This window comes from Candoia aspera, chromosome 2 (assembly GCF_035149785.1).
Source record: "Candoia aspera isolate rCanAsp1 chromosome 2, rCanAsp1.hap2, whole genome shotgun sequence".
NCBI classification, from domain to species: domain Eukaryota; kingdom Metazoa; phylum Chordata; class Lepidosauria; order Squamata; family Boidae; genus Candoia; species Candoia aspera.
In genome coordinates this window covers 17070439-17095613 of record NC_086154.1, presented here as the reverse complement: position 1 = coordinate 17095613, position 25175 = coordinate 17070439, and the positions used below count along the sequence as shown (strand labels likewise).

Here is a 25175-nt window from a genome sequence, read left to right as displayed (position 1 = left end):
AAGACCAGATGAAAATTGTTCAGAACTGTTGTGACTACCTATGGATTTTCCAGGAGGAGGCAGACTACCTCCTCCTTCAAGGCAAGTGAAACTACCTCCTTACTCAAGGATGAATTCACCAGTACATGGTCCCAACCACACACTATCTCCCAGGAGGTCTTGATCAAGCAGGAGTGGCATGGATTTAATACACAGGTGGCTGCACCCAGAGTTTTGAGGACCCTGTTTACTTCCATCTCTTCTGTTATTTCATCTCTAAGAGCATCTCTGAAAAATAGAGAGCACCCCAGGTTCCATGAAGAGGGAGAAGCTGTATAGTTGCAATCTGATCTAAAGCCACTGTCATTGTCTCATCCCAAAAGGTGACTAAGGCTTCAGTCAACTGCACATCAGAACTCAGGAATTTCCCTGAGCTGCCTCTGAAACCCAGTGAGGTCCATTAGGTACCTAACAAACTAACAGATACAGTCTCCCTGTAGTGGGGAGCAGGACAACAAAACTTCACAGTAATCAGACAGTGATCTGATCATATCAAGGCAGATGTTGATATCCCCCCAAATGAGATCATATTGCCAGTCCCTTCAGACTTATGCTTGGGGAACTGTAACAAGGAGTAATCTGTCCACAATTCACTCGTGATTCTTCCCTTATAACAGCAGTACTCAACTGTTTTCTTTATGCAATAATATCATCACAAGTTTTTGAAGACCATCATATAAGCCAGGGTCAACAATCATGAGCAAACTCCTCCTACTGGGTTTTTTCAATTCAGTTCAGGAAGTAGGGGCAGCCAGGGAGGCTGTAAATTATATATGGTCTAATAAAAGGCCAAGGATTACATTCAAGAATTTGCCAGATTCCAAAGAATGCAGTGATCTAATGGCTCTGAACTTCAGATTGTATTATCATTAACAGATGTCTAACAAGGATTTCAGAATGGATATTTTCTTATGGTTCCATCAATTCCACTGAAGGTGCAGGTCTTTGGCGGGGCTGCATGAGTATATTTGGGTTGATTACACACAGAAATAAACCTTTCTTAAGAAACTATGCAATATTAAGTAACATCAAATGTTTGGGATAAATACAGGAAAAGAAAAATCCAGATTTCTTCCCTCTTGCTTCATTACTGAATGCCTATTTTTATTAAAATGAAAGCACTAAGATATTTTGTGGAGAGAAAACAACCTGTTCAGAATGCAAGATTTTAGTATTAAACAGGACAAAGTTAAGATCCTTCAAGTCTCTTACTACAGAGTGTTTTTCTATACTTGATTGGTTTTGATATTTTCAGATAAGCAGCACAGCAACAAAAGAATTAAAGAAACAAGGGGGGAATATTGAGAAACTTGACTGAATTCAAAAGTCTTATACACATACTGTAATACCAAACATTTTCTAAGCACAATTATCTGTCTGTCTGTCTGTCTGTCTGTCTATCAAATTTATTCTCTGCCCATCTCACTCAGAGAGCGACTCTGGGCAGGTTACATAAAACAGAAATAAAACATTAATTAAAATACAATAAAACGGTAAAATGGTAAAAAATGTACAGTAAAAACAGTCTTCTTAATAAATAATGAATTCCAAAAAGATGGCTAGTAAAAAAGTTCTTGATTTAAATTTATAATTTGTTAGGGAAATATGACTCAGAACCCCAACAAGCTGTATGATTAAATGGATGCAGAATTTGAATATAGTTATAGAGATCGAACAATAGGAATTTCAATAGAAAAAGCACATTAGATTTACTTCAGATATTGGTACAAGATGTTTTATCGCTGGCATATCACTCCAGTCTTGATTGCTAAAATGAGTAATTCCTTTTCTAAAAAATGCTCGAAATGCAATGAACAGGTGGGATCCTTTCTCCCTAGGTGGTGGCAGTGTTCTAAAGCTCAACAATACTGGAAAATAGTCCAGTGTACAATGGAACAAATCAAATAAAATATCTTTATTACGGTCTTCAACCAGACTTTAATGGAACAAATTCTTAAACTCGTAAGCCCATTTCATCCTGAGAGATTTTTTTTTAAACTTCACTAAACCATACATTCCTTCAAAATATACTGAATTGGCATTGTATATATTAATAAATCCTTTTTATTGGAAAATATCTTTGATTACCTCTTTGCAACATCCAAAATTCAGGTTTTAGAGTGTGTATTTTAACTTGACATATAATCTACATACAATTTCCAGTACAGTATTGTCTTAATGTATTATTTACCACCAATGGTTGGTTGGTTGGTCGATCTCTCTCTCTCTCTCTCTCTCAATCATATGAGTTTAATTGTTACCCAAGTACCTTTAAAGTTTAATAGAGACATATTTGGATTAGAAAATGGATATAAATATATTATAGTGTTATAAGGTTTTAATGGTGTACTAGAATATATTAGTGGTATGGTATTTTAAAACATTTGGTTATCTCCCTGTATTTTAGTGTTATATTGGTTTGTTTTTAATCTGTATAATCTCTGCTTATATTCTTTGAGATTTGTATTTGTATTTTTTTCTTTAGTCTTTTAAAATATGTAATAATACTTATATATTGCATTCTACATCAAAGCATCTCAAAGTAGGTAAGAATAAAAACAGAACTAAAACACATAGTGCAAAACTGTATTAAAACGTTATATTAAAAAAACACAATACAGCTGTGAACCAAGAATGTTAGTTCTTCTTCATTACTCTCCAGACAGCTTTGTGTACCTCTTTGTTCCTCAGTGGATTAAGCATGGGGGTGACAGAGGTATAGAAAAGGGAAATCATCTTGTCTCGATCGCGGGAGGAGGTGGACTGAGGCAGGAGATAACTGAAGATGATGGTGCCATAGAAGAGCCACACCACCATCAAGTGGGAGGCACAAGTGTTGAAGGCCTTTTGCCTGCCTTCAGCTGAGTGGATCCTCAGCACTGAAGCTGCAATGTAGCCATAAGAGATGGTGATGAGACCCATTGGTGCTAGAAGGAACATCACACCAGCTGAAAAGAGAACAGCCTCATTAAGGGAGGTGTTAGCACAAGCCAATTTTAGAAAGGCAGGGATCTCAGAAAAGAAAGTATCTATTCGATTCCGTCCACACAATGGAAGCCTAAGAGTCATCACTGTCTGTATGAGAGAGTTGCTGAAACCGCTCACCCAGGAGACAGCAGCCATCTTGAAACACACAGAGTGGCTCATAATGGTAGTGTGGCGCAGTGGATGACAGATGGCAGCATAGCAGCCGTAAGCCATGACAGCCAACAAAATGCACTCGGTGGTGCCCATGCTAAGAGAGATGTACAACTCAGCCACACAGGCGCCGTAACTGATGGTCTTGCTTTTTCTCCAGAAGTTCGCCAGCATCTGGGGCCCAAGGCTGGTGGTGATGCAGAGGTCAAGGAAGGAGAGGTTTCTGAGGAAAAAATACATGGGGGTATGGATCTAGTACCTCGACACCACAATGATGGTTGTGTTGCCCAGGAGGTTCATCAAGTAGCAGGCCAGGACAAGGGCAAAGAGTGACATCTCCAAGCGTGGATGGTCAGCCACTCCCAGCAAAATGAATTCTCCATGGTAGCTTTGGTTACTTTCTTCCCACAAGGTTTCCCTGTTCATTGTCTGCACGCAGTAGAACAAGTAATGACATACAAAAAGAAGCTGGTACAAAAAACTGACAGGAATCAAATGATTCCCATATTTAGAGCATGGCTTGAATTTTGTGCAGGAACCCCTGCACATTCAGGCTCAAATATAGGCCAGAAGTTACAAATGTATTATATTTGTTTCATGGGTAGGCCTTAAGAACAGTGTTCTTAAATTGAAAATAAAGAATGAAACTTACTTGTTACTTTTCTGTTGGAAAATCCAAATCTATTATATTCTTAAGAGCATTTTTAAGACTGTATGGATTATGATGTCAAAATCTGATTTGCAATATCTCAGACTCTGCCCCCAGACGCCTCTCTACATTAATTTTAGGGTGGTTGAGAATTTCTCTCAAATTTCTCTTGCTAATGTTGAGCTTCCTTTACTGGTGGTAGCAATGAACAGGGCTAGCTTTGGGATTGTTGATTTGCGTTGCACGTCTTTCCATCTTTCTGAAGCATCCCTGGCTGCTGACCATTCCCAATCTGATAAAGGTGCAGGGGAAGGAATTTGAGCCTGGTATCTTCCCAAGGAATTGAACTGATGTTTGGGGAGGACTGGGGAGATAATTGTACAATAAAGGGCAATTTATCCATCTATGCTCTTTGGCTACCTCCATTAAGGAAGTGCAAGAACAACATTCTCTTCTCATTGTGAGAAATTCTGAAAGTAAATTCCCAGCCCTCAGACTGAGGGCTTTTCTCCATGGCAGCCTTCAGCTCCTTGTCCCTTGTGAGTAAACAAGCTGGAGATTGAACCATCTTAAGAAACTCTTTTCTGAATTTCAGCTCTTCCTCTGGTTTGGCCACAGGGATGCATAGCCTTCAATTGCTGGTTTCTCCTGCTTCTTTCTGTCTCCCACCTGTGCCAGGGAAGCCAGGGTCAACTGCTTTCTCTACGGAGGGCATGTCTTTTGAGGACTCTGATCTTCTTGTCACTTGAGCTAGAAGGGGAAGCTTGACAGAACTCTTCCCAATTTCATTCAGTTAAAAAAAAAAAAGGTCAGCATTTACATCCCTGTCCAATTGTAACAGAGATATTTGTGTAAGACAATGAGCACAGCAAATGGATTAAACACATTAAATTAATGTGGAGCAAAAAAAAATCTGGTGAAATTCATCTTCTTAACCGCCTTAGGGTGAATGAGGATTTGTATTTCTGCCCTCCTGAAACCATAGGGGCCCTGGAGTAATGATGCAGTAAGCAAGAAATGCTGATCAGCTCTGAATGAGAACTAGTAAAAAAAAGAGATTTTTTTTTGCTGAGAACTACTGCAGGTGCAGGGATGTTTTTGAAAGAAGGCAAAATGAATTAATTAGAGCCAAAGTCTGGACTCAAACCATGTGGGAGTCATTGGATCCTCAACAAACGTTAATATTTCACTTAAATTACTTTGACTCAAGTTGGCTTTCAAAATCTCTTTCCAAGTCTTCTTCTGCTATTCATTATTTCCCTGATTTTTTTAGAGGATGTCCAGAGACTCATCATGGGAAGATGGCAACCAAAGCTACCAAGGAGAATTCATCTTACTGGGAGTGGTTGACTGGCCACGCTTGGAGATGCTGCTCTTTGTCCTTATCCTAACCTGCTACTTGATGACACTCCTAGGCAACATAACCATCATTGTGGTGTCAAGATTAAATCCCCATCTCCATACCCCCATGTATTTCTTCCTCAGCAACCTTTCCTTCCTTGACCTTTGTTATACCACCAGTCTTGGGCCCCAGATGGTGGTGAACCTCTGGAGAAAAAGCAAGACCATCGCTTATGGTGCCTGTGTGGGTGAGTTATACATCCCTTGCTCTGGGCTCCACAGAGTGTACTGTGTTGGCTGTCATGGCCTATGACTGCTATGCTGCTGTCTGTCATCCACTGCATTATACTATCATTATGAGCCACTCTCTGTGTTTAATGTTGGCTGCTATCTCATGGGTGAGTGGCTTCAGCAACTCGATAGTACAAACTGTGATGAGTCTTCCACAGTGTGGGCAGAACCAGATAGACCAATTTTTCTGTGAGGTGCCAGCCTTAATCAAATTGGCCTGCATGGACACCTCTGTTAATGAGGCTGTAAGTATGGTGTTCCTTCCACTACCTCTGTGTCTCATCACCACCTCTTATGGCTACATTGTGCCTGCTGTGCTGAGGATCCACTCAGGTGAAGGCAGGCGAAAGGTCTTCAGCACCTGTGCCTCCCACCTGATGGTGGTGTCACTCTTCTATGGCACAGCCATCTCCAGTTATCTCCAACCTCTGTCCAACTTCTCCCGCGATTGAGGCAAGATGATTTCCGTCTTCTATACGTTTGTCACCACCATGCTGAATCCACTGATCTATACTGTACTCTGAGGAATAAAGAGGTACCCACAGCTCTTCAAACAGTAATGAAGAACTAAACCCAGTAGCTCCCAGCTTCTTTCAGAAAAGCAACATTATTCATGATATTACAATGATGGTGGTGGTGATGATGATGATGATGATGATTGCAGAGGCATTTTTCAGTATACAATGTGCTTTATTTTTATTGCTCATGTATATCACCCTTGGAATAATCCAACAAATTGGAAAAACAGTGTTGGAAAAAAGGGTTTTTAGAAGTATTTCAAGAGTTTAAAAATAGATAATTTAGTCATCCCTAGACCTTAGTTAATCTGGATTTCCACAAACAGGCATTCTAATGGACTACAGCCTGTGTACATAAGGGATTATTTATCTTCCATTTTAACCAATTTGCTACTTTTGACCTTTAGAAGCTGCTTTAAAGCTCTAAACGGTCTGGGAGCTGGACCAGAATATATCAGGAACCACATTCCTGCACAGTTCCATTCATCTACCTAGCTGTTTTCTTGACCCTTTGCATTAAATATATGGTCGGTGAGTACTGAAGACAGGACTTGTTTGATCGTGGCAAACAAAATATGGCATATCCTCCCCAAAATAATGAATTCATTCATGGTCTTGCTGCTGGTAGTGCTTTAAACTGAATTCTGTAAAAGAATGGAATAGACAGATGACTGCTGGAAAGGCACTTAGTTTAATAAACTCTGCCTTCAACAATGTTGATTGGTAGAAAGATGAGGTATAAGTAAGTAAATACATATGTATTTGTGCATGAAAACAAATAAATAAAATAAGATTGTGCAATACTTCAGATTCAGTTTGGAAGAAGTGTTTTGGAAGACACTAGTGTTTGGAACTTATGGCGGCTGTTCCAGTAATCCCAGTTGCTGTTGTTAGGCAAATCCCACACAATCACAGCATCCTGTGGTCACGTGATCACCATTTGTGACCTCCTGCCAGCTTCCCACTGACTTTGCTTGTCAGAAGCTGGCAGTGAAGATTGCAAATGGTGATCATATGACTAATGGACGCTGCAATGTTGTAAGTGTGAGCTGGTTGCCAAGTGCCTGAATCGCAATCACATGATCACAGGGACTCTGTGACAGTCACGAGTATGAGGACCCATTGTAAGTTCCACCGGTTCAGCGCTGTTGTAACTTCAAACAGTTGCTGAATGAGTGGACATTAAGCGAGGACTACCTGCATTTTGAACCTGTTTATTTCAGAGGTGTTTCCTCAGAGTGAACTAACTTCTGAAGATCTGCAGAGAGAAAATTCAAACATCCAAAATAAGTTTCAATAATTTATATCAAGCAGCGTCAGCCCTACAAGGTAGACCAGACCAAGAAACAGACACCCTGTAGGCCTAAAATTACTTATTTTTTTTATATAATACTTTTTATTAAAGTTTTTAATAGACAAAGTAAAAACAAATACAAACTAAACTAAAAGATAAAAGAAAAGTAAGAAGGAGTTTTAAAAAGAGAAAGAAAGAAAAAAGGAAAGAGAGAGTAAAAGAGAAAAGGAAAAGGAAACAAAGACAGTAGTGAAAGAGAGGCTTCCAACCTTCATCACACCGAGCATAAGATAATTACTCTTCACCCTCTTTTAAAATTGCAAACAAAAAAACTCTTCTTCCCATAACCTCATATCTATACACAATCTGGAAATCATCATCTTTTCAGTCCTGGTTCAGCAAAAATCCATTAGAAGCTACCAGAAATGTCAAGCAAATAATTTATCCCTGATCAAATAGTCCAACTTTATACTCCTTTCTTTTGCACTTCATAATCTGGGCCTTTAATTCGTTCCAGTGGTATCACAGGATTTCGTCTTACATCAATCTTTGGCATTCCAAAAAATTCTTCAGATTTTTCCCAGGCTACTTTGTAAATCCAGTAAAGAGGCGTCATCCGGGATTTCTTGTCACAATTGCTCTTTGTCCTAGTCCTTTTCTTGATTTATCTTTTGCATTTCCATTATATTCCGTACTTCCCATTTCTATTACATCTGTATCAGGTAGAAGTTGGTTTTTAAAATCTTCCTTAACATCTTCTAAAGGTTTAACCATTAGGACCTGTATGATTTCTAAGATATTAGTTATTAACTAATAACTAATAACTCAGTCCATTTTTCAAAGGTCTCTTTAAGTAACTCAAAAGTTATACCAGGGTTGGCCATTTTAAAACCTTAGTTTGAACACTGATAGATGCACGTTCCCTTTGTTTTTCTTTCTCCCTGGTCCTTTAGTCCCCTCTAGTGTCCATTTGCAACATTCAAAGAATCTCAGTTCCTAATATGGATTTAATTCCTGGATTTCCCACGGAGGGGGGGGGATTATTTAATTATATACTTGTTTTCCAAATCTTACAGCAAAAGTACAAGTGTTCCAGATTCCTCTGGTCACCTAGTCTGTATATAACTTTCTTAAATCAATTTTTTTTTGCTTTTTGCCAATTATATATTGTTTTTAAACTCTTAAGTCTCTATTTAAAATTCCTTATATCAAAGAAAAAAAATAAAACACCAGGTGTCAAATTAAACTCAGCATTTTATTTAAAAGAACTTTATTAGATTTTCAAAGTAAAGTTAAAATAAAAAATACAGAATTCGTAAAAGTAGAATACAGAACTAAATAAAAAAGAAAAACTAAGGAAGTGCAGAAATAGGAGGAAAATATAAGAAGAAGATGACTTCTGACCTTCTCCAACACAGATATAAATGCTTATTATACAGATTTAGTCTCTTACCATTAGTTAAACTTTTGCTATCATTATTTCTATAAAAACAAGCAATTTAATCATCAAAACCCAAAATCAAGACTTCCTTTTTTCCCATTACCAGCAAATAATCCAAAAGCAGTTTCCAAGTAGAAAGAAATCCATTCATGGTATTTTCTCTTATCAATGCTGTCGATTTAGCCATTTGCACCAGTTCCATTAATTTTGACTATCCATTCTTCCCTTTTGGGAATTTGAGCATCTTTCCATCTTTGTGCCTATAAAAGTCTTGCTGCTGTTAGCATTTTGAAGGTCTCTAATATCCATGAGATGGTTAAATAGATCATTTCCTAAAGTGATTAGAAAGTGAGTGTAGCTGGCTTAGTGTCCTTTTTAAAGTCTCCACCACAGCCAAGAGCAAGATGCCGTCTCCCTTCATCTCCTGGTGCTCAATCCTGTGGGAGGCCTCTGTTTTACAACCCCCTCATGAGGAGCTGCCATTTGGAGCACTTGTGGGCAATCTCCCATCCTCCCTTTCTTTGGAAAGTTTCCGAAGGACCAGTGTACTTGCTGGTCCTTCGTTCTTCACCATGGTTGTCCATCTCCACTGTTCACAGAGATGTCTTCAGTCAGCCATGACTCACCTGGAAAATTACTTAAAATTACTTTTAATAAGATTGGCTACAGTAACAGAACCTTGCAAGCCTGAATGTGCCACCCTTTCTCCCTCTTTTATATTTATGTGAATTAGGGGAATGCCTATCTGAGACATGTTCGTAACCCTCCCTCCTCATCTGGACTTCTGCAGAGTTTATCTACTCATTGCCCTGGTAACAGCTCTTCCCTTTCTCGGTCAGGGTCATCCTCTTTACTCTCTACAAGTAGCTAGGAAGAAACACATTACAAAGAGGAAGGCAAAAACACCCCATGTTTATATTTATCACATTTATACCTTGCCGCAATCGTCTGCAGACCCTTGTCAAAATGTTAATTTTGTTAATAATGTTAATTTTGACAAGACAGAAACAGGTCTCATATTTCTGAATAAAAATATTCTTTACCAAAGTTACAGGCTCTAGCTGGATGGCCAGTCCAATTGCTATGGGTGAGTGGAAGTGCGGGCGGGCAGGCAGGTGCTCCCATCAGGCATGGGTGTTGGCAGGTACACGGGTGGTGCTATGGGCAGGCACAAGTATGGGTGGGTGCTACGGAGTTCGGGCAGGCAGGTGCGAGCGTGGGCAGGCAGGCACTATGAAATACGCAATCCCCTCCTGGGGACTCCTCAGGAGAAAAAGCGGCGGGAGCAGAAGCAACTTGTGACCTCCTGCTGGCTTCCCCATTGACTTTGCTTGTGGGAATCCAGCAGGGAAGGTCGTAAGTGTGAGCTGGTTGCCAAGTGCCCAAATCGCAATCACATGACCATGGGGCTGCTGCAACGGCCGCAACTATGAGGACCCGTGATAAGTCCCCTTCGTTCAGCACCATCATAACTTTGAACAGCCGCTGAATGAATGGACACAACCCGAGGACTACCTGTATACCTTCCTTGTTTGAGCAATTTCAGCTATGCCACAACTGGTTAGCCTATGTGTCCTAACTAAAGTTTGAACCAATGTTCTAATCCTCCACATTATTTTCCTTGATGCCACACAATACTCAATGCATAGTGCTTATGGGTGCCTTCCAGCAGCAGTTACAAATGCAGACTACCCTGACTATAACAGTTCTCTCATGCCTGGCTTGCTCCTTCATGGCCAAGCACCCAGCCCAATGGGTCCTTTTTGGAGCAACGATTAGCTACAGCTGCTGTCCTCCCTACAAAGCGGTCTCCTTCCAACCACGTGGAGGTCTCACCACATGGAGGCCATAGGAGCTGCACCGAATCCACAGAAGCTTCCCAGCTACAACCTGTAGAATACCTTGACACACCTGCCTTGCCCGAAGTGCTATGGAATAGGATGTGCTGATTCTTGATTCTCCTCTCCCCTGCAAAACTGAATGCCAGCCAGTCCCGAACTGCACAGTACAATAAGCTTTGCAAGCAGCATGAATCTTAGTTTGCCAAAACTTAATAGACAATTTAGGGAATACTCTAACAGTTCTCCCAGCTGGGGCTTACCAATGGGAATACTGGGGGAAATGGTATATCAGAAGAATGGGAAAAAAAGGTCCTAGGTTAGGTTTTGCTTTCTCAGCCCATTAGAACTTCTAGCACGTCAGCACTGCCATCTGTTCGCAATTTATAACATTGGAAGCATTATTTTCCATTCACCCTCGTAAAAGCCCAAAATCCCTGGGAAGTGTACAAAAAGAGGAAACCAGCGACTTGTATTGAAAAATGTAAAATGTAATTTCTAGCACAGGACTTCAGAAATTAAATGAAGATTGGTGCAGATCTTGGCGAGGGATTGTCCCTTCTTTGCAGTCTAAAATCATCTTGTATTTCAAGCTTGAAACCAGCTGGTAATGAAACGATTTCCTGAAGACACTTTTCAAGTAAGTGGTAGAGACATTTCTTTCCCTATATCTATAGATAAATTCATTATTTTAAAATTATTTCTGTTGAGTTGCCCATGAGTGTTTGTCAGCCCTTTGAGATGGGGCAGGACAGGAAACAAATATTGCACGGATGATAGGAATGCTGGGAATAACAGGCAAAGACCATGACACTGGAATAAAATGGTAGTAGTAGTAACTTTATTGATTAGTCAAATGACCATATCAGAAAGTTGGGCATCAGCCACTATAAGATATAAAATATAAAATATGATACCATAAAACAGCTAAAATACAGTAAAATAAGCTAAATTATACTATGGAGAGATAAAATATGATAAAATACAGTAGGGTAAAATAGAGATAAAGTTGTAAGATAAAAATGCAAGATGTAATAAAACAAGTAATAAAATACAGAAACAATGTGAGTTTAAATGAATTCATCACCTTTACATGCTACCCCAATGCGTTCTATAAATTGCGTTCTCAGTTGGACAGCCCTAACTATAAACTTAACAGTTCTACTAACCACATATGTATTTGTGCCCTGGAGGAAGTAACATAGTCTTTTGTTACAGTCCCAGTATGTGGTTCTGTCAATTAATGTCTGAAGGTACTCAGCCCTTGCTGGGGCATATAGTTGGCAGTTAAATAGGACATGTGCAATGTCTTCTACTTTGGGTGCTCCACAAACACATGCACTCTCAAGGTAAGGCACTTGGTGGAATCATCCGTATTTGACCACAGAAGCAACCACAAGGTTGCTCAAACCTTGCTCTAGTAAGAGCTATCCTATGGTATTGAGTCAGACCCATTGTCAGGTATTTTTCTATTTGAAAGGACAGTTTATTCTTGGCCAGCCATTTCGATGACCTATTGTGTGCAATAAAAATGGATTACTGGTGTTATTCTGCCATTTGTGACAAAATACAGCAGAGGTCTTCCCTTTTGTCCACTTATGAGTTGCCTGGTGGGAATCAGATGGTTGCCCCACCATTGATGGAGAAAGAAAACTAGCAATCTGGAGAGGGCCTTGAGAGCAAAGCTTCTGTTTTCTTCCCCAAAACCCACGCAGGATCAGAAGAAATTATGAAGATAAGTAGATACTTTCCTCTTATAAAAGCAAATTATGAAATTTACCTCTTGCACTCCATTTGCAGCCCCCAGCTCCTCAAGTTTGCACCACCAACATTCACTGACAAAATGGCAACATTTCAGTTATGTGATTCCCCCCACTTTATAAAAATAGGAAATGGAGATGGGAGGCCACTGGGAGACCAAATGCTCCTATATCCAGACAATCAGCAAATCCTGAAAAGCAGACCAAAATCACACTACCAAATTTTAGCAATACTTTTTCAGCTCCTGGGGAGTGAGGAATGGGACTATTTTTAAAATATCTTTTCCATTACTGGCACCTCCTGTGGCCCTCCAACAGGTCAGAAAAGTAAGTTGAAGCCTCCAATTCCTTGAAAGTTGCCTCCCCTGCTATAAAGTTTTTCCATATGGGGTGGCTTTCAGCAACAACAAAGCCCTTCGTGAATCTACAACCAATTGCATGATGCAACCCCCAGCAAGGGCTGAGTTCCACCAAGCATGGCTAGTGATGAGAGTCTTTATCATCAGTTGCATCAGGCTCGAGTGCAGCTCCTTGGTTGGCATTCAAATTTGTGAATCACAGAGGATTTTGATGTTCTTTTAACCAAATTCATTAGGCATAGCTATATGTAAAATTACCGTGAAAAATTCAAAACAGCTGTTACACCTCACACATTTCTAATGCAGGATACTCATCCAAGGGAAGTCATTTAACTTCCTCCTGCATGGCAGATAGCATCTCGTTTTGAGAGATATTAAAAAAGTGAGTTTGAAACACTGCAGCTGAACTAAAATTAATATTGGGAGTGTTTGTTCAAAAGGATAAGAACAATTTTCCAAGATTGTCTTCACATTTGTATGCCTTCAGATATTGATAATGGAGGACTTTAAGCTTACCATTTGGGGCAAACACTCTCAAATTTAATGTAATTCATGAATGTAAGCCACTTAGAGTCACTTTTATGGTGAGATGGGCAGCATATAAATTTAATAATAAACAAATATAAATAAATAAATAAATCCCAGGATACTTTGTGCTTCGCATGGAATTTCATTAAATTTCCATTATATTGTTCTGTACATTTCTATGGGGTTCTTCAGTTCTTAAAGTATCTCTGATAAAGATGCAATTGGGGGCTTTTGTTTCCTGAATCTTGACTTATGCCATTATGCATACTTTTTGACCAGTTACAACTTTTGGGTAGTTTCACAGTATAAATTTTTTTGTATACCGCCCAGAGTTCCCCTTTTGGGAGAGATGGGCGGCAAAAGAAATTTGAAAAATAAATAAATAAAAATAAATTCCCTTTACAATAAATGGTGCGCTATACATCTGTGAAAAGCATAGGACAGAGTATTCTCTGCACCATGGGCTCTGATCTGACCCTTTACTTGCAAAATTGGTTGGAAACAAACCTCGCTGGCTTGCACGTGAATGCAACCTTGGTCAGAAAAAAGGAGGGTAGAAAACGCGCCACTGGAGGAAAAAAAAAGATTCCTGAATAGACAGTCTAGCGCCTATTCTTCTTTTCTACTGCTCTTGAAGGGTGGCCGCTCTGCGCTCCCGAGCTTGTCTCTCCAGGAAATCAAGTGTGCATTCTTCTGAGACTGCACGTGGAGTTTACATTTAGAAGCTGGGAGACAGCTGGTAAATGGGTGGAGGGGAAAGGTATTGTTATTGTTATTGTTATTATTGATTCGCTATAGGATTCGAGCGTTTGGAATTTAAGGCTGCAATCACGAGCTCCTTCATTAAACTGTTACATTTGGGGGATATTTAAGATTGCAGGGCAGGAATTGCGTGAAAACTTAATTGGTCGATTTTCTCACCCCAAAGCGGCCCTAGTGAGAAGGGGCAGTTGCAGACATCCGAGTTAAGCAGCGTTGGGCAAGTTCAGTATGTGGGGCAGAGAGGGAAATGTATGGCTCTGGAGTTGTGGTTGAACTTCAGCTCATATCCGCCCTGGTCAGTAGGGCCAATGGTGATCTATCATTTGGGAGCATTTGTATTTGTTTCTGCATTAAATTACATGTCGAAATGCCATGCATTTTTTTCTCTTTATCCCATTCACTGGTACAGTATTATGAGTGGAGGGAAGTAGGGGAAGTATTAAAAGTTTTGGAAAAGTAAGATAGATCGGTGCTAAACTAGTTAGGGACTAACTAAACAGAGCCATGGAAGATTATTTTTATATATGATTACTGCTGCGAGACTGTTATATGCACAAAAATGAAAAGACTCTGAAATACCCACAACAGAGGAATGACAGAACTAGCAGAGATGGCAAAATTAACTCGTGGGATCAGAGAAAGATCAATAACTACATTTGTCAGTGACTGGAAACCTCATATGGACTTTTTGCTGAAAAAAAGAGAAAAATGAACATGATTTATGGGTTTGAGGGTTAGAAAAGGGTAGCTTATGGAAAGAAAGAAATTATGTAACCTTGGGGGGGGGGTAAAATATAGATGCATTTATAACCGCTGTCAAAAAGATCAGAAGGCACTTCTTTATCATCTTTTCTCTTTTTTTCCTTTCTTTTTCCTTTCTATTTCTATTCCTTTTTCTATTTTCTTTCTTATTCACTATTCTTATTTTCTTTGTTTCTTTTCTAATATATGTATTGTTTTTATCTTGTTAAATATATCTTAGTAAAAATTATATTAAAAAAGGACTAACTAAACAGAGTTCATATAATTGAAACAGTTGCATACAGTAATTCTTCTCCTATTTATTCCAGTTCTATCTCTCTACCCTTTGTCTGTTGTAAGGTCATTTGGAAAGAGATCTGTCCTTATTTATTTGGTAAAGAACCAGGCCCCAAATTAATAAATTTAATATTAGAGCTGATTGTTAATCATAGAGTAAGAAGTTAGCGTCTGCTGTCCTTTGCCTTCATCTATTCCCGTAACCAAAAGACTAACCAAGATGTAGGTTGTAACTCTTTGTATGAGAACGTCTTTCAAAACCTATTTCAGTGTGCTGTATTGCCATTCTAAAAAAATCATTACACATTTCTATTAATTATTCTCTGCTTTGAGGTTTTTTAAACATTAAAGATAATTTTTTGTAAATGAATAACATTTGGGATAATGAAAGATTGATCAGGGAAAATGGCTTTCCACGTAGGATGGAAATAGACCAGTTTGCCAATCAGCAAAAGAAGGTCAGACACCTCAAATGGCCTTCAAAGCTTTTATTGTTAAAGTAGGGGATGAGTAATATTCTGGTATCATGTTTTGATTTTTTGATCACGTTTATGTTCAAACCAGTCCATCCTCCAGGAAATAAAGCCAGACTGCTCACCTGAGGGAATGATATTCAAGGCAAAACTGAAATACTTTGGCCACATAATGAGAAGACAGGACACCCTGGAGAAGATGCTGATGCTAGGGAGAGTGGAAGGCAAAAGGAAGAGGGGCTGACCAAGGGCAAGGTGGATGGATGATATTCTAGAGGTGACGGACTTGTCCCTGGGGGAGCTGGGGGTGTTGACAACCGACAGGAAGCTTTGGTGTGGGCTGGTCCATGAAATCAGGAAGAGTCGGAAGCGACTGAATGAATAAACAACAACTGTATTCTTTCCAATACAGCCTCTGTTTTCCTTCATAATTATGGAGCACCGAGGTTCCTGCTTTGAGTCAGAACTTGATTTTTGTCCTGAGTGTGGCACTGTCCTGCCCCTGCCAGGTATTCAAGATAAGGTGATATGTCCTTGTTGTTCTTTCTACATTGATGTGCGAGGTAAGTTCTGTTTAGCAGGTGTATGTTCTTTCAGGAGTGTTCAGATTCATATGTACCAAATTCTAAGCATACCTTTCACACTTCTTTCATTAAAGGAGATTGATAATTACTTTTCCTCTTTCCCATTCATTTAAAGCTTCCACCATTTATTTCTGCTTTTGAAGCCATGAGTGAAATCTCAGTTTTTGCATTATTTGGGGGAGGTGTGTATATTACTCATGAATGTCCATTAAATTGGAAAGTATTTTATTTTCTTACAAAAATTATATGCTGACTCCCCAGACTCTGCATCCCTATGCAATTTGTAGTATTTGCATAATGGTGTCCTGCAATTCATAAATCACATCATTTGCATCAAATTAATGCATTTATGTAACATCTTTTGCACATAATGCAATTTGTGCTGCATAAATGATGGAAATTAAAGCAAATGACATTAACTGCCTTGTTCAGATTATGCTATTTGGGGCAAGGGTTGGAATGTCTGGATGGAAATATGTATAGGATCAACTTTTGAATACCGGATCTATATTAATACTTATATAATACCCTTCAACTGAAGGCTGTTATAACATCTTGTAGGCAGTAAATAAAAGCAAGACCATCCCAACTTACTCTAAGATAATAATCTAAAAATAAGGCACAAAAGGAAAAAGGGACCAGAAGGGAAGAGGAAAAACAACAAGCGAAGCACTGGATTCTTAGAAGTCAAATTATTATAGTCAGAAATGTTTCAGAGAAGTGGGAGGCTATGAGAAATGATGAAGCTGCCCTGTTTCTCATATTACCTTTCTCTTCTGCAGCTTGATGTGTTGATAGCTTGATATTTGCGGTTTCTGCACGTCAAGCAGTGTGAGATGGGGTGAGGTAGTGCTTTATAACAGGTCATTCAGAGGTACATCACTGTATCAAGGGGCACATTTTGCCCACCCCATTGCCATCATCTTATTCACTGTTCTTCTCCAAAGCATTTTTTTCTCTTGATCTCAACCCTGTCTTTCCTACCCATTCCTTTCCAAAACAAGGCAAAATTATCAGTTCTTTTCATGTTTAAATATGGAAACATGGCATTTGCTCCATTGAGTCCTTAATGTGCTTAGTTCTTTAAAGCGGCAGATGAGATCACAGTGTATCATTTATGACTAAAGTATGTCACTTCATAAAGACACAATCATCTGTGCAAACAAAAAAATGATACACAAAGTCCTTGGTCTGGAAAACTAGTTGTCAGGGAAAGGGCCTGATTTAGTCCTCTTCCTGAACATGCTAGATGTTTGTATGTTGGAACTAACACAGCTTTAGTGATCATATGTTCCACTCCCAATTGTGACAATACAAGGAATATTAGAGGAAATTTAGAACCAGTTTGTTGTAGTGGTTAAGGCACCAGGCTAGAAACCAGGAGACCGAGAGTTCTAGTCCCGCCTTGGGCACAAAGCCAGCTGGGTGACCTTGGGCCAGTCTCACTTTCTCAGCTGTAAAAAGAAGGCAAGGGCAAACCACTTACAAAATCTTGCCAGGAAAACTGCAGGAACTTGTCCAGGCAGTCGCCAGGAGTCAACCTCCCAGAGTCCCCTTTTCGGGAAAGATGGGTGGTGATAGAAATTTGAAATGTAAATGAACAAACAAACAAACACTGACTTGAAGGCACCAACAAAAAAAAACAAAACGGGAAATTTACAAGCTTAAATTAATGAGCAGTTTCTCAGTCATCCTTCATACATTTCCTTCTTTACACAGATTTTGAAAAGAGAGTCATCCGTACATCGGTCACATTCAACAAAATAGATTCCTCTTCTTTGACTGCAGAGGAAGGGAAAGAAGTTAAGGGTCCGCTGGTAAGTGAATGAGAAGTCTAGTTATTGGTTTTATTATCTGTGGCTGAGATTTCTAAAGGTAAGTATTCTTTTTCTACAAAGGGGGATGAAGAATCTGTTGAGTTATTGCCCCTAAGTAGGTTGCAGTCCAAGCCTTTGGGGACTATTTTACTGTTCTAGCCTACAGGTATTGAATTTTTGTTCTGGCAGCTGAGGCAAGCAGAAGTCACACAAATCCTTCATGATAAGTAGCCGCATCACAAACATGTGGCAAAATTTCATAATACTGTCACTGAAATTTTGGTTCTGTGCCCTGGTTATCTGTGCTTAAAAGGAACCTTTTAATGTAATAAAATTTAATAAATAAATACATAAACCTGCATCAACAATTAAAAAGGACAAAGCAAAGGTTTATGCATGTCCCTTCAGTAGCTCAGCTGGTACAACAGACGACTCTAAAACATGGTGAAAGTCAGCCTTAGGTCACTGGTTCAACTCTGGCACAAAGGAATAAGTCTTTTTTGCTTGATGGACGAAGAGGGAGAGTTCTCACCCAATTATATAGCATGGTTTTTTTTTCCTTAATTACTGCAGGCAAATTGGATTACAGCAGGAAATAGCTTTTTAAAAGTAATTTTATTAAAGATTATAATTGCACCAGTAAAAACTAATACATCTAAAGGAAAGAAAGAAGAGTAGAAAGAATAAAAAGTACAAAGGAAAAGAAAAAAAACAAAATATAAAGAAAAGAAACAAAAATAAGAATATAGTAAAGAAAAAGAAAAGAAATATATAAAGAAGTGACTTCCAACCTTCATCAGAACAAATATAAACAACTTTAGTAACTTTTCACCTCTTAATTTACAAAAAATTATCTCTTCATCTCATGTCCCATCTCTTATCTATAAACAAATCCATAAAGCATCGTCACTTCAGTCCTGGTGTCAGCAAAAGTCCATTAAGGTTGCCAGAAATAATAACATACTGTATCTATTTTAACCTTGATCAAATAAACCAACTTTAAAATCCTTCGTTTTACTTCTAACAATCTTAATCTTTACTCCGTTCAAGTAATGTCATAGAACTTGATTTCTTTTCATTTCTTTTTATCCCTTCTCACAAGATTCATCCAAGCTTTAACAAACCTCTTTTGTAAATCCAATATAGGAAGATTATTCAGGTCACTCTCTTGGTTTATTATTTCTATATCCCTTTTAATTATTATGACATCATCTGGTTTCTTTTGTATGTCCAGTATAACATCTTTTTTCCATGTCATTCTTGTAGCCTGTCATTTTTAAATGTACTTTCAAATTAGTCTCAATCATGTCAGGTAAAACTTGTTCCTCTTCTGCCATTTCTTCCAAAACATTTTTTGGACATTGTCTATCCATAGAAGCCAACATCGCTATTGACATTCTTGATATTAACTTCTGATTCCATTTTTCAAAAGTATCCTTCTTTATTTCCAATGTTATAATATTTTGCATCATTTTGCAGTTGTTAATCAGGTTAATGTATTCTCCCGTTGGGGGAGATGGGCGGTGATATAAATTTAAATAATAAATAAATAAATAAAATAATAATTAAAATCTTTAGTCCCCTCTAGTGTCCAGTTTTTAAAATCTCATTTATGTGTTAGAAAAAAATCAAAACAAGTCAACTGTCCCAAAGGAAGGATTTTTTACAATTAATTCCAAAATCTTATTTCAAATTTATCTGGACCTTTAATCCATTTATAACTTTCTAAAATCAATGTCTTAATTAGCTTTTTGATGTTTTTTTTCAATTTTTGTTTTGAAGTTCTTAAGCTTGTAGTTAAAATTTTATTTCATTAAGGATTGAAGACGGACTTACCCGGTGTTTTCAAACTTGTTGATCCAAAGGTTTCTAATAGCTGGAAAATAGTTAATAAGAATTTCCGAACATGATTAGAAAAAGAAGCATGTGAACTTAGGGTCCTTTTAAAGGTGCCGAGCACAGGTTGAGCAAGATGGCTATTCCCTCGTCTCCCAGAGCTCAAAAGCCACTGGAAACCACTGACTTGCAGTCTCCTCATGAGGAGCAACTGTCTGGAGCACTTGTGGGTGATCTCCCATCCACTCTTTGTGCGGAGAGGTTTGAAGAGCTGGTCTACTCACCAGCTCTTCGGTCTTTGCCGCACTTGTCGGCTTTTTGGCAGAGCTGTGTTCAGTCTGCCATTTCTTCTTCCAGAAGTTGAGGAAAGGAGGAGTTTTTTCTCCATAAATGAAGCTACAGGACTGTCTAGTGGGCATGTATAATTTTTTTATTGCATTTCAATGTTTTAAATTACTTTGTAATTCTCCCAGAGAGTTCCAGCTGTTGAATGGACTTGGAACTTAAATAAATAGTATGTCTGAAAATGATCTTGGAGTTATAATTGATCTTGAACTATGAGCCAGCAATGTGAGCCGGCTGCTAAAAAGTCAAATATAGTCGTAGGCTGCATCAATGCTTACTCACCAGATACTTAACAAACATAGTTACCAGATCACAGGAAGTAATACCTCCACTTTATCCTGCATTGGTCAGGCCCACATCAAGTATAGTGAAACCTCAATTTACTGGACCCCGATTTAATGTTTGCATGCAACAGACTTAACTCTCTTGTGATTTATCTCATTTGTGTATCCATGTCATGAGGCAGATAAGGCTTTTTATGTAATTTGCAGAATGGCATTACAGAAATGATGCACTTTGCATCATAGGCATCATGATGTCAATATGTAAATGATGTAAATTGCATAATTTGTGTGTTTGCATCATTTGCATAATTATCTCACCCATGCAGATACCATCTGTGTCACCATTTGGTGACATGGGAAATAATAGACACTGCTGTGCCCCATCAAACATTTAAAATAGGCTTTGACTGTATTATATTTTAGGGAAACAATTTAAGAAATATTCAGACAATCTGGAGTAGCTGCAGAGAAGGGAAATAAACAAGAGACTAGAAATGAATTCCTTTGGAGAGAGGTGAAGTTAACCTGGCATGCTTACCCTGGAGGAAAGACCAACTCAGTTCTTAGATTTTTTTTTTTAAATGCGTGGGGGAGGTGACCCAGGTATAACCTTGCATAAGAGCACCTGAAAAGACTCTGCAGCCTGTCCATGTTACTAAAGGACTAACAGAAGTAAGTTCTCAGTTGTAGAGCACCTTACAGATTCGGCCATACCAGAATCAGAAGGTTTACTGGATACTCATTTAGTTCACTTCCATCTTTTCAGATTGACAGAAGGTGTCCTCAGTGTGGGCATGAGGGCATGGCCTACCATACTCGACAGATGAGATCTGCAGATGAAGGGCAGACGGTTTTCTACACCTGCGTCCAGTGCAAGTAAGGCACGATCTGTTAAGAGCTTGTGTGTTGTCTCTGGTAACCTGCTTGTGATGACTGGGTGTTTGAGTTACGTTACACCCATTTTGTACCAGCTGTATTGTCTGCTTGTTTCAAGACTGAATATAAAATGTTGGGATTAGCCCTTACGCCCCTAAACCATTTGGGATTTATATATTTTACTATTTTATTCAGGGACTATCTATATCTATCCAAGAATATAGTCCCCCTTTGGGGGGGGAGATGGGCGGTGATAGAAATTGGAATGAATGAATGAATGAATAAGTAAGTAAGTAAGTAAGAAACCCTGCTTTCTGGTGTACTAGTAGAAGCTGTGAGTGGTGGGACCAGAGGCAGACCTTCTTCTGTGGTGGCCTCATACCCTGATAATACCATGATGGAAATATGTCCCAGGAAGACTTTAAAGACTTATTCCAATTTGCAGTTCATTTTAGCACAAGAAGTCCTCACTTAACGACGGCAACTAAACAACATGGCCGTAAAGTGCAACATCATGTGACCATGCCACTTAGCAACGGAAATTCTGGCACTCTCAGTAGCTTTCGTTAAGCGAATCACTGCAGGTCATTCAGTGAGAACTTCATGTGATTTCCCTTTGCAACCTCCTGCCGGCTTCCCCATTGACTTTGCTTGTAGGAAGCCAGCAACAGTTGCAAATGGTGATCATGTGACCATGGGACACTGCGACATTGTAATTGTGAGCCAGGTGCCAAGCATCTGGATCACAATCATGTAACCTTGGGGAGACTGTGACCGACTGTAGTATGAGGACTGATCATAACTACCACTTGTTTAGCACCGTTGTAAGCTTGAATGGTCACTGAACGAATGGTTGTTAAATGAGGACCACCTGTACACATTGTTTTTAACACTAGTTTTCTCCTCTTTCTTCTCTTTTTATATGTATTATTATTTGCTATTTTATTGGTTTGATGCATTTATTTACAGTATTTCTATACCACCAACTCTACAAGGCCTTCCACAGGTTTACATAACAGAATGCAAACTATAAAAATGATTAAAAACTGTAATACAAATAAACAAGTACCCTGGTGTCTGTATTACACAACCAAGCCCAGTTCTAAAACTCATACTTAATACTAATTAAAAGCTCTGTAGCAACTAGGTTTTTAAGACCTTTCTTTTTTTATAGTAACTTATTAAAGATTACAATTCACAATAATAAAAACTAATACAAACTAAAAAAGAAAAAAAAGAAAAAATAGAAAGTGCAAAAAAGAAAAAATAGAAAAATAGAAAAGAAAAAATAAGAATGTAGTAAAGAAAAAGAAAATATATAAAGAAGTGACTTCCCCCTTCATCACAAGTATAAACAATTGTAGTAACTTTATACCTTCTCTTAAAATACAACAAATGATCTCTTTGTCCCATATCCCATCTCTTATCTATAAACAAATCCATAAAACCTCATCATTTCAGTCTTGATGTCAGCAAAAGTCCATCAAGAGTTACCAGAGATAACAACAAATTTACATATTTATTTTAACCTTGATCAAATAAACCAACTTTATATTCCTTCCTTTTACTTCTAACAATCTTGATCTTTAAGCCCTTCAAATAATGTCCTAGAACTTTATTTCTTTTCATTTATTCTTTGTCCCTTCTCACAAAATTCTTCAAAGCTTTAACAAGCCTCTCTTGTAAATATAGGAAGATTATTCAGGTCACTGTTTTGGTTTGGTATTTGTATATCCCTTTTAATTATTAAGACAACTTTAAATTCTTTCCTTTTACTTCTAACAATCTTAATCTTTAGTGCATTCTTAGTAATGTCATAGGACTTGATTTCTTTTCATTTCTTTTTTATCCCTTCTCACAAGGTTCATCCAAGCTTTAACAAACCTCTTTTGTAAATCCAATATAGGAAGATTATTCAGGTCACTCTCTTGGTTTGTTAGTTGTGTATCCCTTTTAATTATTTAGAGATCAGCCAGTTTCTGTTGTATGTTCAGTGTAACATCTTTTTCCATGTCATTCTTGTAGCCTGTCATTTGTAGATCCACTTCCGGATAATTCTCAAACTTGTCAGGTAGAACTTTTTCCTCTTCCATAGCATCTTTTAAATACAGTCTATTTATAGAGGCAGAAACTCTTAAAATTAACTTCTGGGTCCATTGTTCAAAAATATCCTTCAATATGTCCAATGTTAAAATATTTTGCTTCGTTCTATATTAGTCAAATCTGAGTGTTCTTCTCCTTTGTAATCTCTAGTTAAAGTCTTATTTTGTTATATTATCTTTTTTTTAAAAAAGAATTCAAAAGAAAAGAATTTTCCCACAGGAAGGATGCTTTATAATTAATTCCAAAAACTTGTTTCAAATTTATCTGGACCCTTAGTCCATTTGTAACTTTCTAAAATCAAAGTTTTAATCACCATTTTGCTGTTTGTTCCAGCAAACAAAAAAAAATTAACTCCTTAAAATTGTATTTAAAACTTCTGTCGCTAAAGATTGAAGGAAACTCACCCAGTGCTGTAAAACCTGTCAATCCAAAGGTTCCTAATAACTGAAAAGCAGTTAACAAGCAATTTCCAAAAGTGATTAGAAAAGGAAGTATGCAGACTTTGTATCTGACTGTGGTTTGAGCGCTGACTGTGGTTTGAGCAAGATGGCTATTCCCTCGTCTCCCAGAGCTATAAACCCACCAGAGACCGCTGTCTTGCAATCTCCTCATGAGGAGCAACTGTCTGGAGCACTTGTGGGTGATCTCAAATCCTCTCCTTGACTGGAGACAAATTAGAAAGAGCGGGTCTACTTGTTGGCTCATTTCACCCCCGTCTTTCCACTTTTAAGCATCTTGGGTTGCAAATATTATCATTTGAAATTTTGGCCTATTTTAGTTGCCTTTTGTTGCAGGACAGTTGGCACTGGCATCTACGTGCATTGGTTGTTCTGAGCTCCATGTTTGATATTTCTGAGTATGGGAGATACCATTTGATGGCGGCTCCAGTTTTTTCTGCAGAATAGGTCTCAGATGAGTCTTCATCCTCATGCCCAGTCTGCTTTTGGAGTCCTGGAATGATCTAGCCCGTCAGGTTATTCAGATTCTGTATGAAACAAGTGGGGGAGTTGTAGCCATGTTATGACATAAAGTCTCTGCGAAATGACTGTAGTCATTATTCATTGATCCAGCGTGTGTTTTTAATCCAGTGTCAGTGATTCCATGGGACTGTAGTACATTTCAGAATATTTATGGTGTTTGTTCTTTGAATTCTAGGTTTCAAGAGAAGGAAGATTCTTAATCATGTTTGCCTAAATGAGTGGGAGGCAGTACCTCAAAAAACTCCCCTCGTGACAGAGAATCGTTTCTGGATTTTTATGAAGAGACTGTAACATTCTTAGGTGCTTTAGAAGCATTTTTGTTTAAGCTGGATGATTGGCAGATGGTGACAGGCTGGACACTTCAAATGAAGATAGAAACAGCAGCAAAAATAGAACCTGACAAACGGCCTTGCAGAACTTCAAATCTGCTTCGCTTCACCTCTGTCTTGGTCATTGAAAGAACAGTAATCATATGTGCTGATGTTGCAAGTCTCTCTTTATTGCTGCTGTTGTATTTATTTTCATATAAACTCATGCTTTGATTGAATTTTACTGCTTCCTCCTGCTGCTACAAGCTTCTTTCACTTGACAAGGGAGAAGAGAGATCTTCCAGGTTCCTTTGGATATGCAGTGGCTTTCATCATGCAGGTCTGAATTCTGTTTCAAGGAGAAGAAATAAGAGGGTTCTGTGTGGATGGTTGCTTAGCAATGCAATTGTACAAACTCATCCTATATTCTGCAAAATGGTATAATTCTACTGCTTTGTGGCTCTTTTTGGAAATCAGTGCGAGACTGCAGTGGCTACTAAATGAGCAAGATAGGAATGAATAATTAGTAGTCTTTCTTGGGTCCAATTTGGCCCCCTGCCATCAGACATTATG

General features: G+C 38.4%; 2 protein-coding genes and 1 pseudogene across 2 annotated transcripts; 2 read left to right on the top strand and 1 right to left on the bottom strand.

Annotated features, from left to right (window-relative positions):
* Window positions 1-2676: 2676 nt before the first annotated feature.
* LOC134492212 (olfactory receptor 2C1-like) lies at window positions 2677-3603 on the bottom strand. The gene is given in 1 exon segment (XM_063296398.1): window positions 2677-3603. A coding segment is annotated over 1 exon segment (927 nt).
* A 1499-nt stretch (window positions 3604-5102) lies between these two features.
* LOC134492210 (olfactory receptor 2G3-like) lies at window positions 5103-6029 on the top strand (annotated as a pseudogene).
* A 7843-nt stretch (window positions 6030-13872) lies between these two features.
* POLR1H (RNA polymerase I subunit H) lies at window positions 13873-24841 on the top strand. The gene is made up of 5 exons (XM_063296397.1): window positions 13873-13956; window positions 15882-16032; window positions 17773-17870; window positions 21102-21211; window positions 24470-24841. Exons 2-5 carry the CDS (start codon window positions 15903-15905, stop codon window positions 24492-24494), a joined length of 363 nt encoding a protein of 120 aa, XP_063152467.1. The 5' UTR covers window positions 13873-13956; window positions 15882-15902; the 3' UTR covers window positions 24495-24841.
* The last annotated feature ends 334 nt before the right edge of the window (window positions 24842-25175 follow it).

Coding starts and splice junctions, on each gene's coding strand:
- POLR1H (XM_063296397.1), top strand. CDS start 15,903: ATGGAGCACCGAGGTTCCTGCTTTGAGTCAGAACTTGATTTTTGTCCT. Junction 16,033..17,772: donor TTTCTACATTGATGTGCGAG/GTAAGTTCTGTT, acceptor TTCTTTACACAG/ATTTTGAAAAGAGAGTCATC. Junction 17,871..21,101: donor AAGAAGTTAAGGGTCCGCTG/GTAAGTGAATGA, acceptor CCATCTTTTCAG/ATTGACAGAAGGTGTCCTCA.